Raw genomic sequence first — 20884 nt, 5'->3', positions numbered from 1 at the left:
TATCTTTTGCTGCTCCGTGGAGATAAGCTGTCCTCCAAATTTTAATAGTATCATACAGCACTGTGATAAATTTGATTCCATAGAAGAAAATATTTCCCATGCTTAGTATTATCTTGTATTCTCTTTCCCACCTCCCCAATTCTCAGAAATCTTCATAATTGGAAATAAAAATATTCGTTGGATAAAGTTCTCCACTTGGGGATAAGACAAAATTTGCAGTTTGAATTCTGGTCTGTGTAGACACCAAACAGACTGAATTCAGGTAATTTTCACATTAATGGATATTTTCAAACGCCTGTATAATAAGCAAAGGAGTCTTGATGAATCTGTTAGACTTAATTCATCAGCTGTGCATTAAAGGGAAAGATTAAGGTTTAAAAAATGTGAGCTTTCAGGGTTTCCCTGGTGGCGCAGTGGTTGGGAGTCGGCCTGCGGGTGCAGGGTACACGGGTTCGTGTCCCGGTCTTCCGCGAAAAGCCCACATGCTGCGGAGCGGCTGGGCCCGTGAGCCATGGCCGCTGGGCATGCGCGTCCAGAGCTTGTGCCCCGCAACGGGAGAGGCCCGCGTACCGCAAAAGAAAAAAAAAAAAAATGTGGGTTCTATCCTGTGCACACCACCACACGATGGAGCAGAATTTTTAGGCAGCCCTTTTAAAAATGAGTAGTATAAAAATTCACAGTAACGTACATCATTTTTGTTTTTCATAAGCAATCAAAGAAGGGGGCAGTGCTGAGCATCTATATTTTATAATACAAAACAGTGTAAATAACACAGCAGGAACACACAGATACATAATGCTAAAAACAGTGCTTTCTGGATGGTTCTTTTACTGGGTGAATACTTGGGCCAGAGATAATTAAACTCTGGGGTTCAACCAACCCTTTGCGATTAGACACAATTAAATCCTCTGACATTGTGAGGGGCCAGATGCTACAGGAAGAATCATCACCTAGGTCGGTGCTACTCTCTACAAGCATTTAATCATATGGTCAAGTGAAAGGATCCGTACAAAAATGACATCCAAACACAAGCCACATGATTTCAACCATTGCTGATGCCAGAGGTAGAGAAAAGTCTGTCTGCAGCCACAGCCTCTGCCCCCATTTTTAACATAACAAGCAGGTTCCTGCAATGCAGCACAGCCATTTTCTTTTTCCCCTTTTCACTCTTGGAAATAAATGCATTCCAGCCAGGCCTGGAGATTTGAGACATTGTCAGGTGTTGATGAAGATCAAAGTGGGGTGTTAACTTTCAGATTTTGCTGCTTCTCCCTGGGCTTCCCCACTTTGTTCTGTTGAATTTCGTTGTGCATCTTCTTCACCTTCTGTTAGAGACATAAAAAAGGATAAAGGCAAAATAAAAATGATTGCTTATATTTACTGACTCTCAGTATATCATATTGGAAATTTCAGAAATACTCAAGTCTGAAATTCTCATAGAGACAAGTATATTTCCTTGGTAATCAATTCCCCATCAAGAAAGCAGCTTAAGTGTTTCAAGGGCTAATTCTGGTTCTGGAAGAGCATGGCTCAAAAACAAAATAATAACTGCACTTTTAGAATGGTTAGTGATGCTCTATGCTTCTGATAAATAGCTGGGAAATCTCATGGCCAGGTCATGGCATGGCACTTGTACTTTCATAGGTTGCAGAAATCAGAAGTAGGGAACAAGTTTACCTTTTGATGCCTATCTTACATTAAGAAATATTTTAAAATTACATTTTACATTATTCTGAACACTTGATGATAACCTAGCTGACTTCTCATAGGTTTAATTAATTTAAATTAAAAGCAACAGTGGAAGGACATTATGTCAGCTGGTTAGTCCCTTGTCAAATAGTTATGATGGCCTCTGGCCTGCCCTTACAGAACATATGTACAAATCCAATAAAACCACTTTCATAACTGTACCCTTAGCAACAATCTCAGCCATAGCAACACTAAAATTAAACAATGCTTTATCTCCATATTAGGTCACTTTACCTGGGTGCAAACTGCAGGCAATTCTTGATTCAAAGATTCAAATATTTGCATGTGTTAGCTTGTTACTAAGCGACCAATATGGCTTAGTGGACAAAATATTTGGGTGTGTTGCAATAATGTGTGTTATATTAATTTTTGCTAAGAGTTTATTACCATAATTCAAATTAATTGAGGTAAGTAGGCTGTCTGTTATTTAGATGGAAATGTTGAAGGTAATTTCTCCTTTACGCTTAACAAGTACACACAAGACACCTCACCATGCACCATACTTTAGGGAAATTAAAAGCAGTTTTTCCACATAAAAATCATATCCTGTTCTAAAGGTGTTCCAAGAATATATGATGCATTATATAGAATTTTCATGTACTATCTTCACTATTAGAGAAATGAACAAGCCCCCAAGGTATGCAGATGGCCTGAATCTGAGATGTGTAGATTAGCATGAAATGAGAACTCGATAAATAGGAGAAGCTCTGTCAACCAAAGGAATGAAGTTATATTAGGGCAGATGCAAGACAGTAGAATATTAAGGATGAAAGTGACTGCATAAATACAAGATGAGGATCTTGACTCCCATGGGGCTTGGGACTTTCTAGGCATCCAGGGATACTCCTCAGGGCTCAGAATAATGCTGCAAACACAGATCTGTGGCTAAATAGATGCTTGTTAACAAGTCAAGATAAACATGGGACAACAATATTGTTGAGCATAAACTTAAATAGAAGCTGAAATACTCAGGAATTACAAAGGAAGTCCCGTGCTATTCTCAGCTAGTGATATTTAATTTGCCATTGTACAGTTGTCTTTATTTTTTATGTTTTAGACTTTTGATTGTACAGTTATTACTTTTAGTTCTTTGTACTTAGAATAATAAATAAAGTCAGTGCTGTTTATACTTTGCCTTATTCTGGATTTTGTGATTTGAAGAGAAACAGAAAATTCTTTTAGGGTCTACAGAATTGCAATTAACATGTAGAAATATTTGAAAAAGAATACATCTGGAAGCATAAAGATATTTGAATTATTTTAAATTATTTAATTATAACATTAATATCAAATATAAAATTATTAATATAAAATGTCAACCTATTTAAATTTTAACATAGTCTAATAGACTATGTTAAGAGACTATAGTCTCTTGTATAAGAAAGGTCTTGAGGTTAATGGGTCTTAATTTCAGTGAAAACAAAAAAAGAAGAAATTAAACTACACTATGAATAAAAATGTCCTCATAGTAAGAGTGGCTAAAATTAATGCAGATTATTTAAAATAGAGTATTCATATAAAACACAAATTTTATGAAAAAGATTAGTAAATTCTCAAAGATTGCAGAAAAATTATATTTACTTACTTCATGCCACCAAATTGGAATAATTCCCTATAGCCTTTCTCAGAGCTATTTTGAAAATTAACTCCTGGTAGTAACAGAGAAACAACAAAATCTAAAATATACATCAGTCTATATACTCCATGGAAGTGATTATTAAAGTTTTATTTTCAACCTGAGTTTTAAAAGACCAATCTATGACCTGCTGACCTGTAGTCATTGAATAAAGTTCTGTCAGTAGGTATTTTAAGGTAATGTTGCTGAGCTATTTCATTAACATATATATATATATATATATACATATATATATATATATATATATACTCTGACTCAGTTTCCCAATAACTGGAAGGCTTTGCCATGAAAATTCCAATAGCAAAGAATTATCAAGCTGTTACCAAGAGTCAGAAACTGACCAGTGTTTTTCACATATATAACACTGTGGTTCCTTAATTGTGAACTCCTTTTTACTTTTAAAGATTATTTTTTGCACAAGTGTTTTTCAGGGAAATACATTCAGCTTTGATATTTGCAAAAGCTATGGATGGAAGAGCCATCAGGGGTTTCAGCACTTTGTACTTTGACATATCAAGCTTATTTTACTTTTTTATTGGTAAAGTTAGATTTGGTGGGTAGGAGTTAGAGGCCCAATAGTTAAGACAAATTTTTCAAACTCAGTCTATCATGAAAGGAAAACTGAAAGAACTTCTTACCTAAGACTTATTTATGTAATAGGCTATTTTACTTCCATTCTCAAGAAAAATGGTCCTGGAGACCCTTTTATTTTGAAATGGTTCTTGGAATCGAGATCTGTCTGACTCATCTGTGAATCTTGTTAAATATCTAATGCTATTAAGTGTTACAGGTGGCCAAACTGTCAAAGGTAGGAGCTCCAACTTTGTTAAATGTTCTACATAAGATATTTCAGAGCTTTTATAGAGATTAGGATTAAAAAAAAAAAAAACTCATGTGTTTTATTGATGGCATTAGTAAAATCAGATTAAGGATTCTGCATTTGAATGGGAAACCCTGTAAGGTGCAGTCATTGAAAACAGAGTGGGAGTGATTAAGAGATTAGTACCTGCCTTTTATCTTGCCTTAGACTGTTTATAACTTTCTATTATGTTACTTTCAAAGGTGTTTTTTCATGACTTAATCCTACTTAGTGAAGTGCTGCAAATCATTCCATGTTCATAGAGATGGATGTCAAACAACTCACCTGTCTTGTTGATATCAAGACCTGCTAATTTCAAGGCTAATTCATTGCTGTTACCACTTGCAGAGGAAACCAGGATATCATGTATTGCATTTCTTCTACCCGTTCTTCCTGAAGCAATAAAATCTGCATATGTAGTTTCTACATCAGTCATTGCTAACAAATATCCACATAGCAGGAGCTACAAAACAGAGAAAAATTAATAGGTAAATATAATGTTGGTCAATAGTAAGCATTTAACAAAGATACTTGTTAAATTACTGACCTATAATATGGATGTGAAATAACTGTCTTGCTTACATGTCCACAAAGCAAGTAATGCTTTGATTCTTGATCAAGGGTCAGGGAACATTTTTTGTAAAGGGCCTGATAGTAAATATTTTAGGCTTTGAGGGTATATAGTCTTTATACAACTACTCAACTCTATGGTTGTAGGACAAAAGTACTCAAAGAGAATACATTAAAAATAAAAGTAATAAACTAAACTTATAAAAATAGGCATAAGGCCAGATTTGGCCTGCGTGCCATAGTTTGTGGACACCCAGTTTAGATCATAAAATTCTCCTTCTCTAATACCATTTTAGTCAGTCTTCAACTCCAGAAAGAAGAACTTGAGCTCACCAAAGTGGTGGGAGGTGGAGTGGAAGTGCTCCACCCTAGACATGAGCAGTAAGCAAGGGCATTGTCTGCAGAGAACCTAAGAACAATAATGAAATTGACCAAAATCCGGTTTGCTTTTTATTATCATCATGCACCAGCAATTCTAAACAATGCCAGTGACCAAATGCCAGTGACCAAATACCACTCCCAGTCCCAGAGCACAGCTCCCTTGTTGCTTACTTGGTAAGTCATTCCTTGGGAGGAATAATAATCTTTCTTGACTGAAACTTTGAAATAAAATCTTCAAAATTACAAAGGACTCAATGAAAGTGAGTTTCCCCAAACAGACCTGGTAACACACATACTTAATTAAAGACTTAATGAAGAAAATATTTTCAAGGTAGAATATGAGATACATGTAATAACAAAACATCATCAAATGTATATCTTTCATTTCTTTTTTTTTTACATCTTTATTGGAATATAATTGCTTTACAATGATGTGTTAGTTTCTGCTTTATAACAAAGTGAATCAGTTATACATATACATATGTTCCCATACCTCTTCCCTCTTGCGACTCCCTCCCTCCCACCCTCCCTATCCCACCCCTCTAGGTGGTCACAAAGCACTGAGTTGATCTCCCTGTGCTATGTGGCTGCTTCCCACTAGCTATCTATTTTACTTTTGGTAGTGTATATATGTCCATGCCTCTCTCTCGCTTTGTCACAACTTACCCATCCCCCTCCCCATATCCTCAAGTCCATTCTCTAGTAGGTCTGTGTTTTTATTCCTATCTTACCCCTAGGTTCTTCATGACATTCTTTTCCCTTGATTCCATATACATGTGTTAGCATATGGTATTTGTCTTTCTCTTTCTGACTTACTTCACTCTGTATGACAGACTCTAGGTCCATCTACCTCACTACAAATAACTCAATTTCGTTTCTTTTAATGGCTGAGTAATATTCCATTGTATATATGTGCCACATCTTCTTTATCCATTCATCCGATGATGGACACTTAGGTTGTTTCCATCTCCTGGCTATTGTAAATAGAGCTGCAATGAACATTTTGGTACATGACTCTTTTTGAATTATGGTTTCCTCGCGGTATATGCCCAGTAGTGGGATTGCTGCGTCATATGGTAGTTCTATTTGTAGTTTTTTTAAGGAACCTCCATACTGTTCTTCATAGTGGCTGTACCAATTCACATTCCCACCAGCAGTGCAAGAGGGTTCCCTTTTCTCCACACCGTCTCCAGCATTTATTGTTTCTAGATTTTTTGATGATGGCCATTCTGACCGGTGTGAGATGATATCTCATTGCAGTTTTGATTTGCATTTCTCTAACGATTAATGATGTTGAGCATTCTTTCACGTGTTTGTTGGCAGTCTGTATATCTTCTTTGGAGAAATGTCGATTTAGGTCTTCTGCCCATTTTTGGATTGGGTTGTTTGATTTTTTGTTATTGAGCTGCATGAGCTGCTTGTAAATTTTGGAGATTAATCCTTTGTCAGTTGCTTCATTTGCAAATATTTTCTCCCATTCTGAGGGAGAAAAATGTAAATCTTTCATTTCTTTTTCTATGTTAAAAACTCATATTCTTTCCTGAAGGTCAAAAGAGGCATGAATACTAAGATATGAATAATGAATTTCTGTTGGATTAATTTTGTTTAAACAGGACTTTAAAGTAACACAATTTCCCTCCTATTCCTAAACATTCCAATTACATTTTTTTTAAAACATCTTTATCGGGATATAATTGCTTTACAATGGTGTCTTAGTTTCTGCTTTATAACAAAGTGAATCAGTTATACATATACATATGTTCCCATATCTCTTCCCTCTTGCGTCTCCCTCCCTCCCACCCTCCCTATCCCACCCCTCCAGGCGTTCACAAAGCACCCAGCTGATCTCCCTGTGCTATGCGGTTGCTTCCCACTAGCTATCTACCTTAAGTTTGTTAGTGTATATATGTCCATGCCTCTCTCTCGCCCTGTCACAGCTCACCCTTCCCCCTCCCCATATCCTCAAGTCCATTCTCCAGTAGGTCTGTGTCTTTATTCCTGTCTTACCCATTCTAATTACATTTTACTATAGTTTAAGATTAAAAACTCATGCCAATAGTCAAGAGAGAGGAGTCTTTTCAAAATATATGAAATGTGGAAGAAGCAAAAATGGTAGAACCCATACACTATCATGGACATGCACACTGTCACTCTGAAATAAATTGATGCCATTTACAGTGAAATCCAGGATGGCCATCAGTAGCACTTTCCTTAAAGCTTAGTTCTCCCAGTGCATAATGAGGGAGCTATTAATTTAATCTGGGGAAAACTTTTATACTCTCTCTTCTGTAAGAGGAAGCCAAAAGAGGAAAGAGGGAGGAATAGCACAATACAAGTTTTGAAATAGGAAATATATGAATACTGCATGCTTTACTGTGACTATATTATGGTTCCAATCACTCGACTATATCCATCATTCTTTTTCATGGGAATATGATTTAATGGTTGTTACCATGTTACTTAAAATTTCCAAATGCTCCTCAGAAGATCCTGGATTTAGTCCTGCCCCTGACATTGGGTCATGGAGTGACAGAAAATCACTTGACCTCCTGGCCTTCCATTTTCTAATAAGTAAAGCAGGAGAGCTGGATGACATAATCATCAATGGCACTTTAAGTGAAAGTGTAAAAACAATGATCACTCAAAACTATATCATTTCTAGAATCTTGAATTTGGAAATTCCCTTCTGTGACCATAACCACCAATTTTTTTCTTTTCCTCTTACTCATAATGAATCTGTTCTTCACACTGGTCATATCTTTAATTCCTTTAACCCTTTTTGTTTTAGTTTCCTCTAGGCCCAGTCTGGATCAATTGCCCACCGTTTCGTGTAGCTTCTCATTAGCATCAAGAAGTCCCTTTGGTCTACCGTCACCTTGACTTTCCTAAGCCTCACCTGGAAAACAGCACAGTACACTTTCTCTGATCTCATTACTGGGTGGATAAGTGTTACCAAAAAAGTCATAAAATTGTGCCAATTGGCTCAACTAAACATTTTTACTCTATTATTAGTATACACTCTGAGTTGAACGGAAATTCTTTTGTTCACTTCTATTTGACTCTTCTGTATGGCTTCTCTCTGTGGGAAGGATTCCAAACCCTTTGTAGTCCACACAACCAGACACTACCTGCCTTAAGAGATGACTTTGCATCTTCCTTCTTGGGGAAGATATAGGACATCTGCTGCAAGTTCTCTTACATTTCTTCCTTTCTCAAATGCATTTCCCTGTAAATCACTATTGTTTCTTTTCTAGATGAACTAGCTGCTTTCTTTTTAAGGCATGCTATTGATTCTATTTCCTATTACCTCCTGTAGGACCTTTCTCCATCCATTTTTTTCTCAATAATTTGAGTCTTCTTTCTCCTCTGGATTTCTCCATCAAGTTTATAAGCATGTTCAAGTCTTCCCTTACTAAAAAAAAAATGAATCAACCATTCAACCAAATACCCATTCCTCGACCTTCATAAATCTTTGCACTACCTTCTCTTTCCTTCATTAAACTTGTTAGTAGGGTTCAACTACTTTTATTTTCTCACTTTCCTTGAACCAACCTTTAGAATTTTTCTATTCCATTGGCCTTTATATAGTATGTTTTACAGAGACTACTTTCATATAGCTCACTGAAATGATCTGTATTAACATTAAGTAACCGCTTAGTGTTAAATGTTCTTGTGAGTGTCTATCTTGTTTGAGCTCACATGACACTGCCAATTACATTCTCCTTGAAACGCTCCCCTAGCATATATTAAAAGTTATAGAGGCAAAATAATTATAAGAATCAGACTTATCTGTATTTGAATCTAGACTTTCCATTTACTTGTTATTCTATGTCTAATCCCTCTGTACTCAGTTCTTTATCTATAAATTGTGATAGATATACTTAATTCTCAAGATTATGAGAATTTACTTGGATTATGTATCTCAAGAGACTAACACAGTGTTTGGCACATGGTGGGTAAGTACTGATTAAAAAAAAAAAAACTGTCACTTCCTTAGCTTTCATGATCCCTTACTATCCTGGTTCCATCCCATTTGACCTTTGTATTTTTTACAGACTTCCCTCTCTAGGGTCATCTTTAGAAATCAGAGCACATTTTGTAGGAATTTAGAATCAGTCATTGACCTTCTTTACTTTCTTACTTGAATAACTCATCTAATCCCAATGCTTCTAATTTCTCACTATGGATGATACAAACGTCTGCATCTGCTATTTAGAATGTTCTCCCAAGGTCCTCACACACAAGAGCAACTGCCTGCTGAATAGGGACTTCCACTTGGTTTTGCACAAACATTTCAAATTCAATAAAACAAAATAAGACAACAAAACACATAAATAGAGAAGACTGGCTTCATTAATACGCTGTGTTGGGGCATATTTTGACTTATTTCTCTCACTTGATATCCATGTCTAATCATCTGCCAGGTCATGTTGGTTTCTATTTGATGTCACTCATATTTATTTTCTGTAAAACACAGAAAAAGCTCTTACCAGGATTATTGCTGAGTTTTCCCACAATCTGAAAAGAACCCACTTTTGCTGCTTTAACTTTAACCACTCACTCTCATACTTGGTACACTACAGAAAAATGCAGTGTTTTCCCAGAGTTTCTCTGATGGTGCATTTGCTCAAGTCTGTTATTCAACCTGGAATGCCTTCTCCTGACAAACTTGCTTGTTGAAATGGATTTAGCCCTCAAAATTCAGCGAATGCCATCTTCTCTTTGTCTTCTTTCCCCTATCTCTTCACCTAGCACTCCCACAGGCCTTGATTTGTGCCCGTACAGGGCGTTAAAATTCTAACTGGCATCATGGTTGCCTCTCCTTCTAGACAGATCACAAGTTCTGACAAGACAGGAAATGCATTTTGTTAATATTTTAACTACATAGAAGTCTTAGTAGAGCCTTTTGCACATAATCAGTGCTGAATAAAAGTATGTTGAATAGAACTGAACAATGAGGAAGAAATACATTAATCACCTTTCATCAGTAGCCACAGAGAATTTCCCTATCCGTGGGTTATACTAAATCACCAAATCCTAAAACTCTGGAAGGTTTTATAGGTGAAAAATCTGAGGACCAGATAGTTCAAGTGATCTGCCCATCTTCACATAGATAATTAATTAAGTGGTTGGAATGAAAATCCCAGTCCACTCTTTCTGTTTTACCAGGTTGCCTGTCTGTGAGTAAGCTACAAATTTGCATAAAGTTTTTGACCTTGAGTAATTCGGTGCTATTATAATGATATTTTCATTACCTACTCCACTACCATTAACCAACACAGTACTTAGTTTCTATGTTACTTTAAAGATTTAGAATTGGATATCTTTACCGATTTCTTTCTATGGTCACATTTTGAAATAAGGGCACATTTTGTGGAAATTTAGAATCAGTCATTGACCTTCTTATATCTATCAAATATATCTGATAAAAAGGCGAAGTAGGTTACAGGAATAAGCTCATCTCAAAGTCATTGTTATTGTCTTTCATTCTTAGTCTCTTTATGGCTTTTTAAAACATAGGCTTTAAAAATAGCACAACTGCTATTATTTCTCATCTGATAACAATGTTATGAAGTAGGCAAAAATATCCTCATTTTCATTTGAAGAAAATAAGTCAAAGATGTTAAGTGACTGCTAAATAACACACGGAACTATGACTTGAACCCAGCTCTGTGGGCTTTGCATAAAGAACACTGTATTTTGCAATAAAGTTCCTTGTTTTTTGCCATTATCATTTTTTAAAATGTAGACTGTCATAATAATACTCGTGTATGTGGGAGTTTACATCTAATTCACTTTGCTGATAATAGTTTTAAGAAGATTTGAAATATCAGAGTGAGACAGAAAAAAGTGGTGACATTTTCCATGAGAAGATATGAATTAAAAGGATGATTTGCATTATGATTTGTATATCTGGGAATGTTAATTTCTGTGATGGTGGTAATTCTATTTATAAGAGGGGAACCAAAAACTTAATTTGAATTTTCAGTTAGGGTACTCCTAAGTAATGAGCACATGGAAGAAGAAACAGGGTTATGAGAGATGTATGTGTATACTGTGTTCATCTTTGAAATGTGTGTATCTAGATTTCAGTTGGATTTAGTGAAAGACAATAATGAGAATTGTGAGAATAGATTATTCTGTAAACTTTTCTTCTTAAGCATTTATGAAATATACTTGCTAGATTGATGTGCATCTTATTGTAAACCTCTAAAGTAACATAGAAAGTACTGGGCATTCAATTATGGTAGCCATTATAATTATTATTATTATAATAATTATTATAAAGTAGTATTTCACTTTTATTAGATTTGTTTTCTCCAGACAATAAACTTAATTTTCAGTAAAAAGAACGATAGCTGACAAATAGCGCATATTTCAATACATGCATGAAGAATATAATTACATTTTGAAACAAAACATATACATGTTATAAACTCTGTATCTTTTTCTCTCTCTCCATGATTATACTTCCTTAATGAATTCCCATTAGGTGCTCAAAAACAGTAATTTTTACATGCATGGCAGCTATGTGTTTTTCCTTTCAGCTAAACATCTTGACACAGCTTTTCAATTTATTGATATGACTACCAGAGATTGGAAATAACTTTTACACCAATATAATCACTGTATAATGGCTTGTAGTTAGCTTAGAAATTCTGGGGAAACTGTTGCCAAATGACTATGGCTGACAGATGTTCACCCAAAAATGACAAAAGTCAAAAAAAAAAGTCTAGTAAGTGTCAGCAGCTGGTAGAGATTTAATAGAGTAGCACTTAGCACACATTCTGGCCTTATGCATAATAAACTAATCAGAATAAAACTTGGAAAAATTTACCAAAAGTGGGCTTTGACTCTTCACTAAAGCTTCCTATTTATGTTGCTATAATTAGAATTTTCTAGACACGACAAAATGGTAGTATTGGATATAACCAAGATAATATGGTGCTATTTTTTGTATCTAGTTATATACAAGAGCTAATTATACTAATATTCAAAGTCTGATTAGAGGGAGGAAAAGACATTTTATTATTTAAGTACTGTACTATTTAAAATTAGATTAAATTTTAAAGCATAAATTTCTAAATATTGATAACTAAAAATCCAATCAAAATCCATGACTAAGAAATAACCTTGCTTTCTTTTTCCCCTTCTTAAAAAAGTCTCACTTTCTCCCTCTTTAACAAAGGAAACAGTATATTGGTATTCTAAAATTGTTTTGTTTGTATTATGGATTTCTAAACTGAGATTCATAATTTGTGTTGGTCTTTCCCTTATTTATGTCCTTTATCTTTTTAAATATCATTTACACAAATTGAGAGGATAAACCAGATTTCACCCTAGCATAATTTATAGATTTAGATAGACTGCAAGAGGCTAGAAAAAGTATGTACTTACGTCTCCTGTATTAAACAAATTGAAGTGTCCGCATAGATGTTTCTAAAAGAAGTTGGGTCTATGAAGCTGCTTAAATGATTTTTATAGTGACATTGAGTCATGAGCCAAATGGTGACTGGATAACATGCTAATTTTACTCCTGTAAATGGGGACACATGAAAATGAGACTCACAGACTTGGAAGAAAGAATGGAGAGAATGTCATCAGCAGGCACTGAAGTCTTCTCTCTAATATAAATGGTATGATTTTTTTAAAAAGAGAAGGAAAATTCTTCCTCTACCATTATTACAAATGCAGTTACATGACTTCTCCATTGTTACTTTATGAAATCATGTGAAGTTTGATAAAAGTCATTGAGTAGTTTCCTATGTGCTTAAGACTTGGTCTACATTAGTGTTTCTGAAACGTTTTGGCCTCAGATATCCATTACATTATCAAAAATTACTGAGAACCCGAATGAGATTTTGTTTATATAGTTATATCTGCCAATATTTACCCTATGTGAAATTAAGACTGTAAATTTTAAATATTTATTCACTTAAAATATAAATAAAAAGCCCATTACGTTTCAGTAAATAATATATTTTTAGTGAAATGAAATATATATTCCAAAGCCAAAATAAAATAGTGACAAGAATGGCATTGTTTTACATTTTGAAATTTTCTGGCTTAGTTTTGCAAATGTCTGGCTTAATAAAAGATACCTGGTTTCTCATATCTGCTTCTGCATTCAATGTCTCAATATGTTGTTTCAGTTGAAGTATATGAAGAAAATCTGGCCTCACACAGATTTCTTTGTTGGAAAAGTGAGGAGAATTTTAATAGCTTTTTCAGATAATTATGGATTTTTAAATTTTGCAATGTGGAATCTAAAACCATATCAATATGCTTCCCTTACTGTTTTATTAAAATCTATTATCTACTTTGCAACTTAAATGGATCTTTTGCCCATGTGTATTTTTAAAATATCAGGTATTGGTCATTTGGAAAAATATTGGTTCACTAGGTTATGCAAAATTTCCAAATAGTAGCTTATTTCATTATACAATATCACATTTGTTAGTAATGCCACCTATCTCAACAGAAAATTCTTTAAGAATTGAGAAACTGACAAGTTCACAGGGGCCAATAATAAGTTTTCCAAAATTGTAATTTTTATTTGAAAGCTCAGATTTTATCATTGGCAACAGATACAGTTGGATTTTGCTTCTCTTGAAGTGACAAGCTCACTTTGTTCATTTTCAAGAAAATCTCTGCCAAATATCCAAGTTTGAAAAAAACACAGTTTGCTTGTCAGTTGTTCTTTCAAGTAAAAATGGTGATCCATGAGAAAAGTGGCTAATTTAGCTCTCAACCCAAGCAGTCACACAAGTACTTACTTGAGACAACCATGCAGTTTGGTACATCTTCACTGACTTACCATTTCATCATACAGAGTATTAAAAAGACCTCTACTCAAGGGTCAAGATTTGACAAAATTAGTATATTTTTACTCCTTAATCAAGTACATTCTTAGGTACATCTTGCATTTTAAAAATATTAACCCTGAGTGTGCGGCAGTGAAGAATACCAGGCTTACTAGTAGTTTGCTGCTACTGACTTGATTCATGCTACGGTGTCAGCAGTTTTCCCCACCATGCTTTTGCACCATTAGTGCAAATGGCAGCCAAGTGAAAAAGGTAAATAGCATCAGTATTATTATGAAAATTATTTTAAATTTGTGAATCCACTGAAAGTATCTCAGGGAATGACTGAAAGGGTCATTGGGGACATGCAGGAGTTGGGGGACCAAATTTTGAGAACTGTTGATCTACACAGTAACAGGAAGCTATCCGACAAACACTACGGATTAGAGAAGGGAACCCTTTTGTAAAGAACGTAACTAAGCAAGTTTTTGATTCCTAAAATATTCTGGAAATAATCAGCTATTTCCATGCTAAGTACAATACTATCTATCTTTTTCTCTTTTCTTTTCCTGCATAAGAATATTACTTATTTATCTAATTCAGGCTTACAAACAATCTAATAGCTTATTTCTAAGAACAACCCGCCAATCTCACAAATCAGAGGGCTTCAAATTAAGTCTCATGAGCTCAGGACAGGGAGCCAGAACTTGATGCTACCTTAGTTCCCCTTTTCCTTGAATTGGGCTATATTCTAGTCACATTTTGGAGTAAGTGACAACAAAGAAGAAATCAAGAACCATACCCTGTTAATAACAACAATTTGAAAATTTCCACACAAGTCTCCTCTGTTAAGGCATGATTATAAATCCTGCGCCAGATCATGACACTGCATGCTCTAGAATACCATTTGGTATAATGGGACACGTATTGTCCTTTAGAAGAGTTTGGATAGTGTTCTATCAAAAGCACACTTAAAAAAAGTAATCTCATATACTGAGTTGTATCACAGAATGATGCCAACACATTAACTCTGAGAAGTCAAACCCTCTTTTGTTCTAAATCCAAGGTATTGACTTTTTAAATCACAAAATACTGCTAGAATAAATTTTGCCTAATATGAGAAAAAATAGGCTGTCTTTGATGGTTTTCACAGTAAGTTTTTGACTAATACTACTAGAAATAATAACCCATCTACATTTGTTGGGGGCAGTTCGTCACTTCTTCCCTGATTTTCAGTGTATAATAAAAATTCTCAAGTTCAAAAATGTCCAACATTTGATACTAATGGTTATTATTCTCAACCTTCTCTCTATTCATCAGTTCATCTCTGATCCCCAGTAATGTGATAATTGTGATCCTTATGCCTTCATTCAAGATTATATATATATTTCTCCTTGTTTTGACATGGGCACATTTTCATATTGTTTTTGTAAATTCATGACCTAGTCAATTGTATTATTACTTAACTTCTTCTCTGAAACTTCCTTTAGCCCAGATTCAAATCCTTTTTTTTTCTTTCCACAGTGCTTAACAAATCAAAACTTTTTGATTTGTTAAGCCTAAAATGTTATAAAGCCTAAAAATGTTATAAAGCCAGAAGCACAGGCTATCTTAAGAAAATATTTTCACTGTCTAATTAGGCAACAAGTAACCTCAAAACTATTCATAAATTCCTTTGCTGAACTCTGGCTGACCCGTTCACCATCCTTAAATACAGCAATTTCTTCATTTATTTGTGTTTCTTTTTTTTTTTTTTTTTTTTTTTTTTGCGGTACGCGGGCCTCTCACTGTTGTGGCCTCTCCCGTTGCGGAGCAACAGGCTCCGGACGCGCAGGCTCAGTGGCCATGGCTCACGGGCCCAGCCGCTCCGCGGCATGTGGGATCCTCCCACACCGGGGCACGAACCCGTGTCCCCTGCATCGGCAGGCGGACTCTCAACCACTGCGCCACCAGGGAAGCCCTATTTGTGTTTCTTAAGTCCCACTTGTATTTCATCTTCTTTCACTCCATAGAAAATCTTGCCTAATGAATTTATGGAGAATGTCAACGTCATCCTACATAAACTCCTTCAATTGCTGTTTCTTTATCATCACATCAAAATTGCCATCTTTTTATTTGAGTCCTTTTGCCACATTAATACCTGACTGGTGCTCTTGATTCTATCTTCTCTCCTATTATTTTTCCTTCAATCCTGCCTTGTGCTTCTGGAGTCTTTCTTTTCCCTGCTTCTCCAATGCCTATAAAATTATTCACATATTACCTGTTATAAAATATATTTCATCTTTTAGCTCTGTTCTTTTTGTCACTCACCTTTTACTTTCATTTACTCTCAAACTTACAGAAAAAGAGGTAGATACTAATTTTCCTGCATCCTTTACAATGCTTTATTTTTAATTCCTTTGCAATTTAACTTACATATCTATCAATTTACCAGAATTGTTTTCTCAGAGAAAAACCATTACAGATTAATCACAAAATTCAATAGGCTTTTCACAGTAATCATCTATATCAAATTGTGTACAACATTTTACACTGCTATTCCTCTCTTCTGGAAACATCTTTCTCCCTTGGCTCTGATAGTTACTGTACTCTTGATTCCCTCATAATCTTCTTATATTTCTTCTTGCCCTTTCCCTCACTTAACTATTAAATAATATATTTTCTCTCTTTTGCTCTTTATGTTCTGTTTGGTAATCCCATTTACCCCTATTGTCTTAATTTCCAACTGTTTATAGACTGCTATGAAATCTATAATTTGGGGGCCTGATATTTTTCTGAAGCGTAGCTTGGGAATTTTGACTGCCTATTGGATATTCCCCCATGTTTGTCCTTAAAAACTCAAATTCAGTAAGTTCAAATGGAATCTCTTTGCTGCGTCTCTACCTCCACCCCCAAACTATTTATTAACCTTATTATTTTAGTGTATATTACTACTATTTTCTTAGGTATCCATGATATTAATAGAAATCTTAGAATTGTGTTCAATTACTTCCATCTCACTAATTCTTCCCATCTAATCAATTCTCAAACCTCATTGTTTTACCATTCAATGCTTCTTCAGTATTCTTCATTTCCGTTCTTTGGTCACTCCCTTCATCATCTTTTTCTTGACTATTGCAATTATAGGCTAACTACTTACTTATCTAAACTTATTCTTTTCCAAGTTACCCTTTACACTTTCGCCAGAATTAACTTTATTAAACATAAACTGCTCAAAAATCTTCAGTGGCTCCTGGGAACCCTCAAAACATAGTTGTAACTTTATTTGCATGGCCCTCAAGAATGTGAACCCAACCTAACTTACTAGATTTTTCCCCTATACTATCTCTCCCATGTATATTGAGTTAGATCATAGCAAACACTTGCTATATCTCTGGTGTTCTCTTATTGGTCTTCTCATGCTGTTTTTCTCAACCTGGAGTGAACTTCTCTCCCAAGAACAACAAAATTCTCATCTTTCAAACCCAGTTTATAATCTACAGCACCTCCCCATCTCCAGGTAAAATAAATAACTTTATTATAATATTTATTTAATTTGGCACTATGCAAGAATTAATTATTTTCATGTTGCTCTTCTTCCTATATTATATGTTCCTTGAGATCTGGGTCTTTGATTTTTGAGTCCCCTCAGAATGCTTGGCACAGGATTTTGTATGTTGTTCTTACATCTGAAAAAATGTATATTGTAGATTTATTTTTAATCATCATACTCAAGATCCTTACTGGTAAAGTCAATTTGTCAGCGTTATCCCATTGTCAATAGTAAAAGTATTGATAGCTCAGAAAGCATGTTTCTTTATTCTTATTCATTTAATTTTCCTGTCTCAGAATACTTATCATCAATATAAAGAGGTGAACTGTAATCATTTCTTCTAATACATTTTTTCTTCTGTGTATTCTTAATTATGACAGGAGATTTTTTAAAAATAACAGCAACAAAAAGCACTCTAGAATTCCAAGTAATCTATCCTATTTTCACTTTATGGAAGGTTACCTCTTTTTAAGTTTTTTATAAAATATATATGACTAAAGTAGCGAATTAATGCATGGAATGATTTGTTCTGTCCTTCTTTTGTTAAGGCATTTTACATCATTTATTTAATATTTCAAAAGGTTTATAAATCATTTATTAGCTAATCTTTGCAGCATCCCTGCTGACACAGTCAATTAGCTGAAGAAGTACTGCTGGTTGGCAACTGACAAGTAATATTACTTGCACATTACAGATGAAGAAACGAAAGCAGAGAGAGGTTAATCGACTTGACCATGTCTTACACAGTGAGTGGTAGTACTGATGTCAGAATGGGGACCTGGGGTTATTCACATCAAAACCACAAAAGCATTAAGAGTCCAGAGCTGGTGCTGTTCTTTATTATATTATACTTTCTAAATCCTTAGTTTAATCTCCTTTTCTGGCTCTCTATGAGTCCAAGGAGGAAAGATACTTTTAAAATCTATACCTTCTCATGAAACTAAGACTATTTTTTCTACATCCAATAAATATTTAGTTTTTGCAAGGACGTTAGAACATCGACACATTTCTTCTCAAAATAACTCATTATTAACTTTTCCATCTTTAAAAGCACGATGAAAGATCAAATCAATCTCAGTAATATTTTCTGGTCTGGTCTAAGTTGTAATAATGACCATAATAACATAACAGTTATTGTTTACTAATTATTTATCAATAATAACAAAAACATCAAGTATTTGCCAGATACAACACTAAGAAGTTTATGTGAATTGTATATTTTAAATTCATCAACAAATTTATCAAAGAGGAATGTTCATTATCTCCGTTTTAAAGATGGAATATTAAAGGTTTAGAAATATTGTCATGAAACTGATAGGTGATTTAACCACTTCCAAAACCAGTTGCCATTTTCCAACATTCATTTTGGAACATACTATACTTAATTTTTTGTTGATGGTTGCCATCCCTATTTTTTTTAATATGTAAGCAGTTCACATACTGTGGTGTTGAGACATTACTGTGTAGGGTGATATTTTATTGACATCCTTACAGAAGCTGGCTTTTTAATACTATCATCTGATATACATCATATTAATTGACACTGCAATTTCTTCCTTGATTTGTATATTTTTTTCTACAAACACTTTGCATTCCAACTTCCACGTATCTGATCTACTCAACCATGTGATGGTCTTCATCTTCAGACATCTTGCTGTCTGGGCTGTTCAACCCTGTGACAGTAACAACACACTCACTAGGGACTAGGAGTTTGAGAAGGACTTAGAAAATTGTTTGACACCTGAAAAACATGGCTCCAGAATAGGAAAAAAAGATCTGCAAAATTGAGATAAAAACTTGTGTAATTAATATTTTCAACTAATATTACTACAACAGCAATGTTACTCAGCTTTCATATAGTTATCTATAAATTATATTGGATATGTGACTTGGGCACATTTTAATGCATTTGATAACATTTAGGGTAAAGCTTCTAAAAGGGCAATTGCCTAGGACTAAGGAAGGTTTAAAAATGGCCTTGCACAGAATGAACTAGAAGTGACTTCAATGGGAGGCGGAGGCAGAGATGCTGGACCCAGAGAGTGACATAGCAGGTGTACATTGGAGAGAGCTTTCCTATATAGGAGAGCCAAGAATCTGTTACTTATTGAGTGGGGAGCATGAAGGTAGGGGACCCTATAATGAGAATCCTAGGATTGCTTCTAAATTTTTAACTTGGATAAATGACAGGACGGTACTCTTTGGTGAATACTAAAGGAACAGCAACAGCAGCAAAAGTCTAAAAGTGGAACTGTAACATATCACAATGCCACCTTTAAAGTAAATTCGGCAGTCTTCTCCATTTTGAATGAGTGAAAATGCATTAATTAAAGACATACACATTCACACACCTGCTAATATCTGCTCTTCTGCAATCATGTGTTTTCTGTAAAGCATCTAAATATCTATTCCAGTTGAAATAGTGCTTAAACACTTCAATATGCCTCTTTTCAGCCAAAAAGAAAAACTGTCTATGACTGTTTCAACATATTTTAAATATATGTATAATCGTTGCCAACTTATCTGCTCTGCAGATACTAGTTTCCTATACAATATTTAATATCTCCCTTTAGTGAAAGTGTCACTGCTCAGTATTATGATTAATGTTTTTCATTGTTATTATATGTCTGAATGTTAGAATTATTGATTGATCCCTTTATTAATGGAATGATCTTCAGCACAATGTTAAACTTTTACTCTTCTTCTCTACCATTATTATACATTATTTTAAAGATTTTCCATACAGTTACTTTAAATGGGATTTTCAGATTTTTCAGGCTTTTTGAAGTCAGTAGGATAGGCTCCAGTGAGTAGAAGAAATGCTGAAGAACAATATGAATTAAACAAATTTAAGTAGTTAAGAAAGCACTGATCTAGTCATTGAGAAATATATACTAATATTTACATAGTATGTGTATATAAATCAATAGTTTCCAAATGAGATAATCTACTGAACAAAATATCTTAAAATGTGAATTAAAAGATGTTGTAAAATCTCTATATGATTAAAATACAAAAAAATTTTATAAGCTTGGAATATAAATAATAAGTGCATTTTTGTCTGGGAGACAAGTTGTTATCTGGGAAACCTCAAGACATTTTGTAGGTTATCGAAATCACTTTACTATCAATCTTGAGCATTTCTCCTATCAGCTCTATAATTACTATTGGAAATTAGCGTTATGACTATTTCACTATCAGGAACATTGAAGAAACTATTTAAAGTGCTAAACGTTGATTTTAACAAATAAAAAACAATTCATCTGAAGAAGATGTTACAATGAACTGAGGAATTAAAAGATCTCCAAGTAGAGAAATTTCACTGACTGCAGTATAAACAACTTGAGGGTAGA

At 34.4% G+C, this 20884-nt stretch overlaps 1 protein-coding gene across 1 annotated transcript; it reads right to left on the bottom strand.

The window, feature by feature from the left end:
• Window positions 1–1245: 1245 nt before the first annotated feature.
• Window positions 1246–4680, bottom strand: PKIA (cAMP-dependent protein kinase inhibitor alpha). The gene is made up of 2 exons (XM_065895671.1): window positions 4530–4680; window positions 1246–1325 (listed from the first exon to the last, which is right to left on the bottom strand). The coding sequence occupies exons 1-2, from the start codon at window positions 4678–4680 to the stop codon at window positions 1246–1248; spliced, it is 231 nt and encodes a 76-aa protein (XP_065751743.1).
• Window positions 4681–20884: the final 16204 nt, after the last annotated feature.

The sequence above is a fragment of the Phocoena phocoena genome, chromosome 17, assembly GCF_963924675.1.
Source record: "Phocoena phocoena chromosome 17, mPhoPho1.1, whole genome shotgun sequence".
NCBI lineage: Eukaryota > Metazoa > Chordata > Mammalia > Artiodactyla > Phocoenidae > Phocoena > Phocoena phocoena.
Note: the sequence above shows the minus strand (reverse complement) of the source record. Positions and strands in the feature narration are given on the sequence as shown.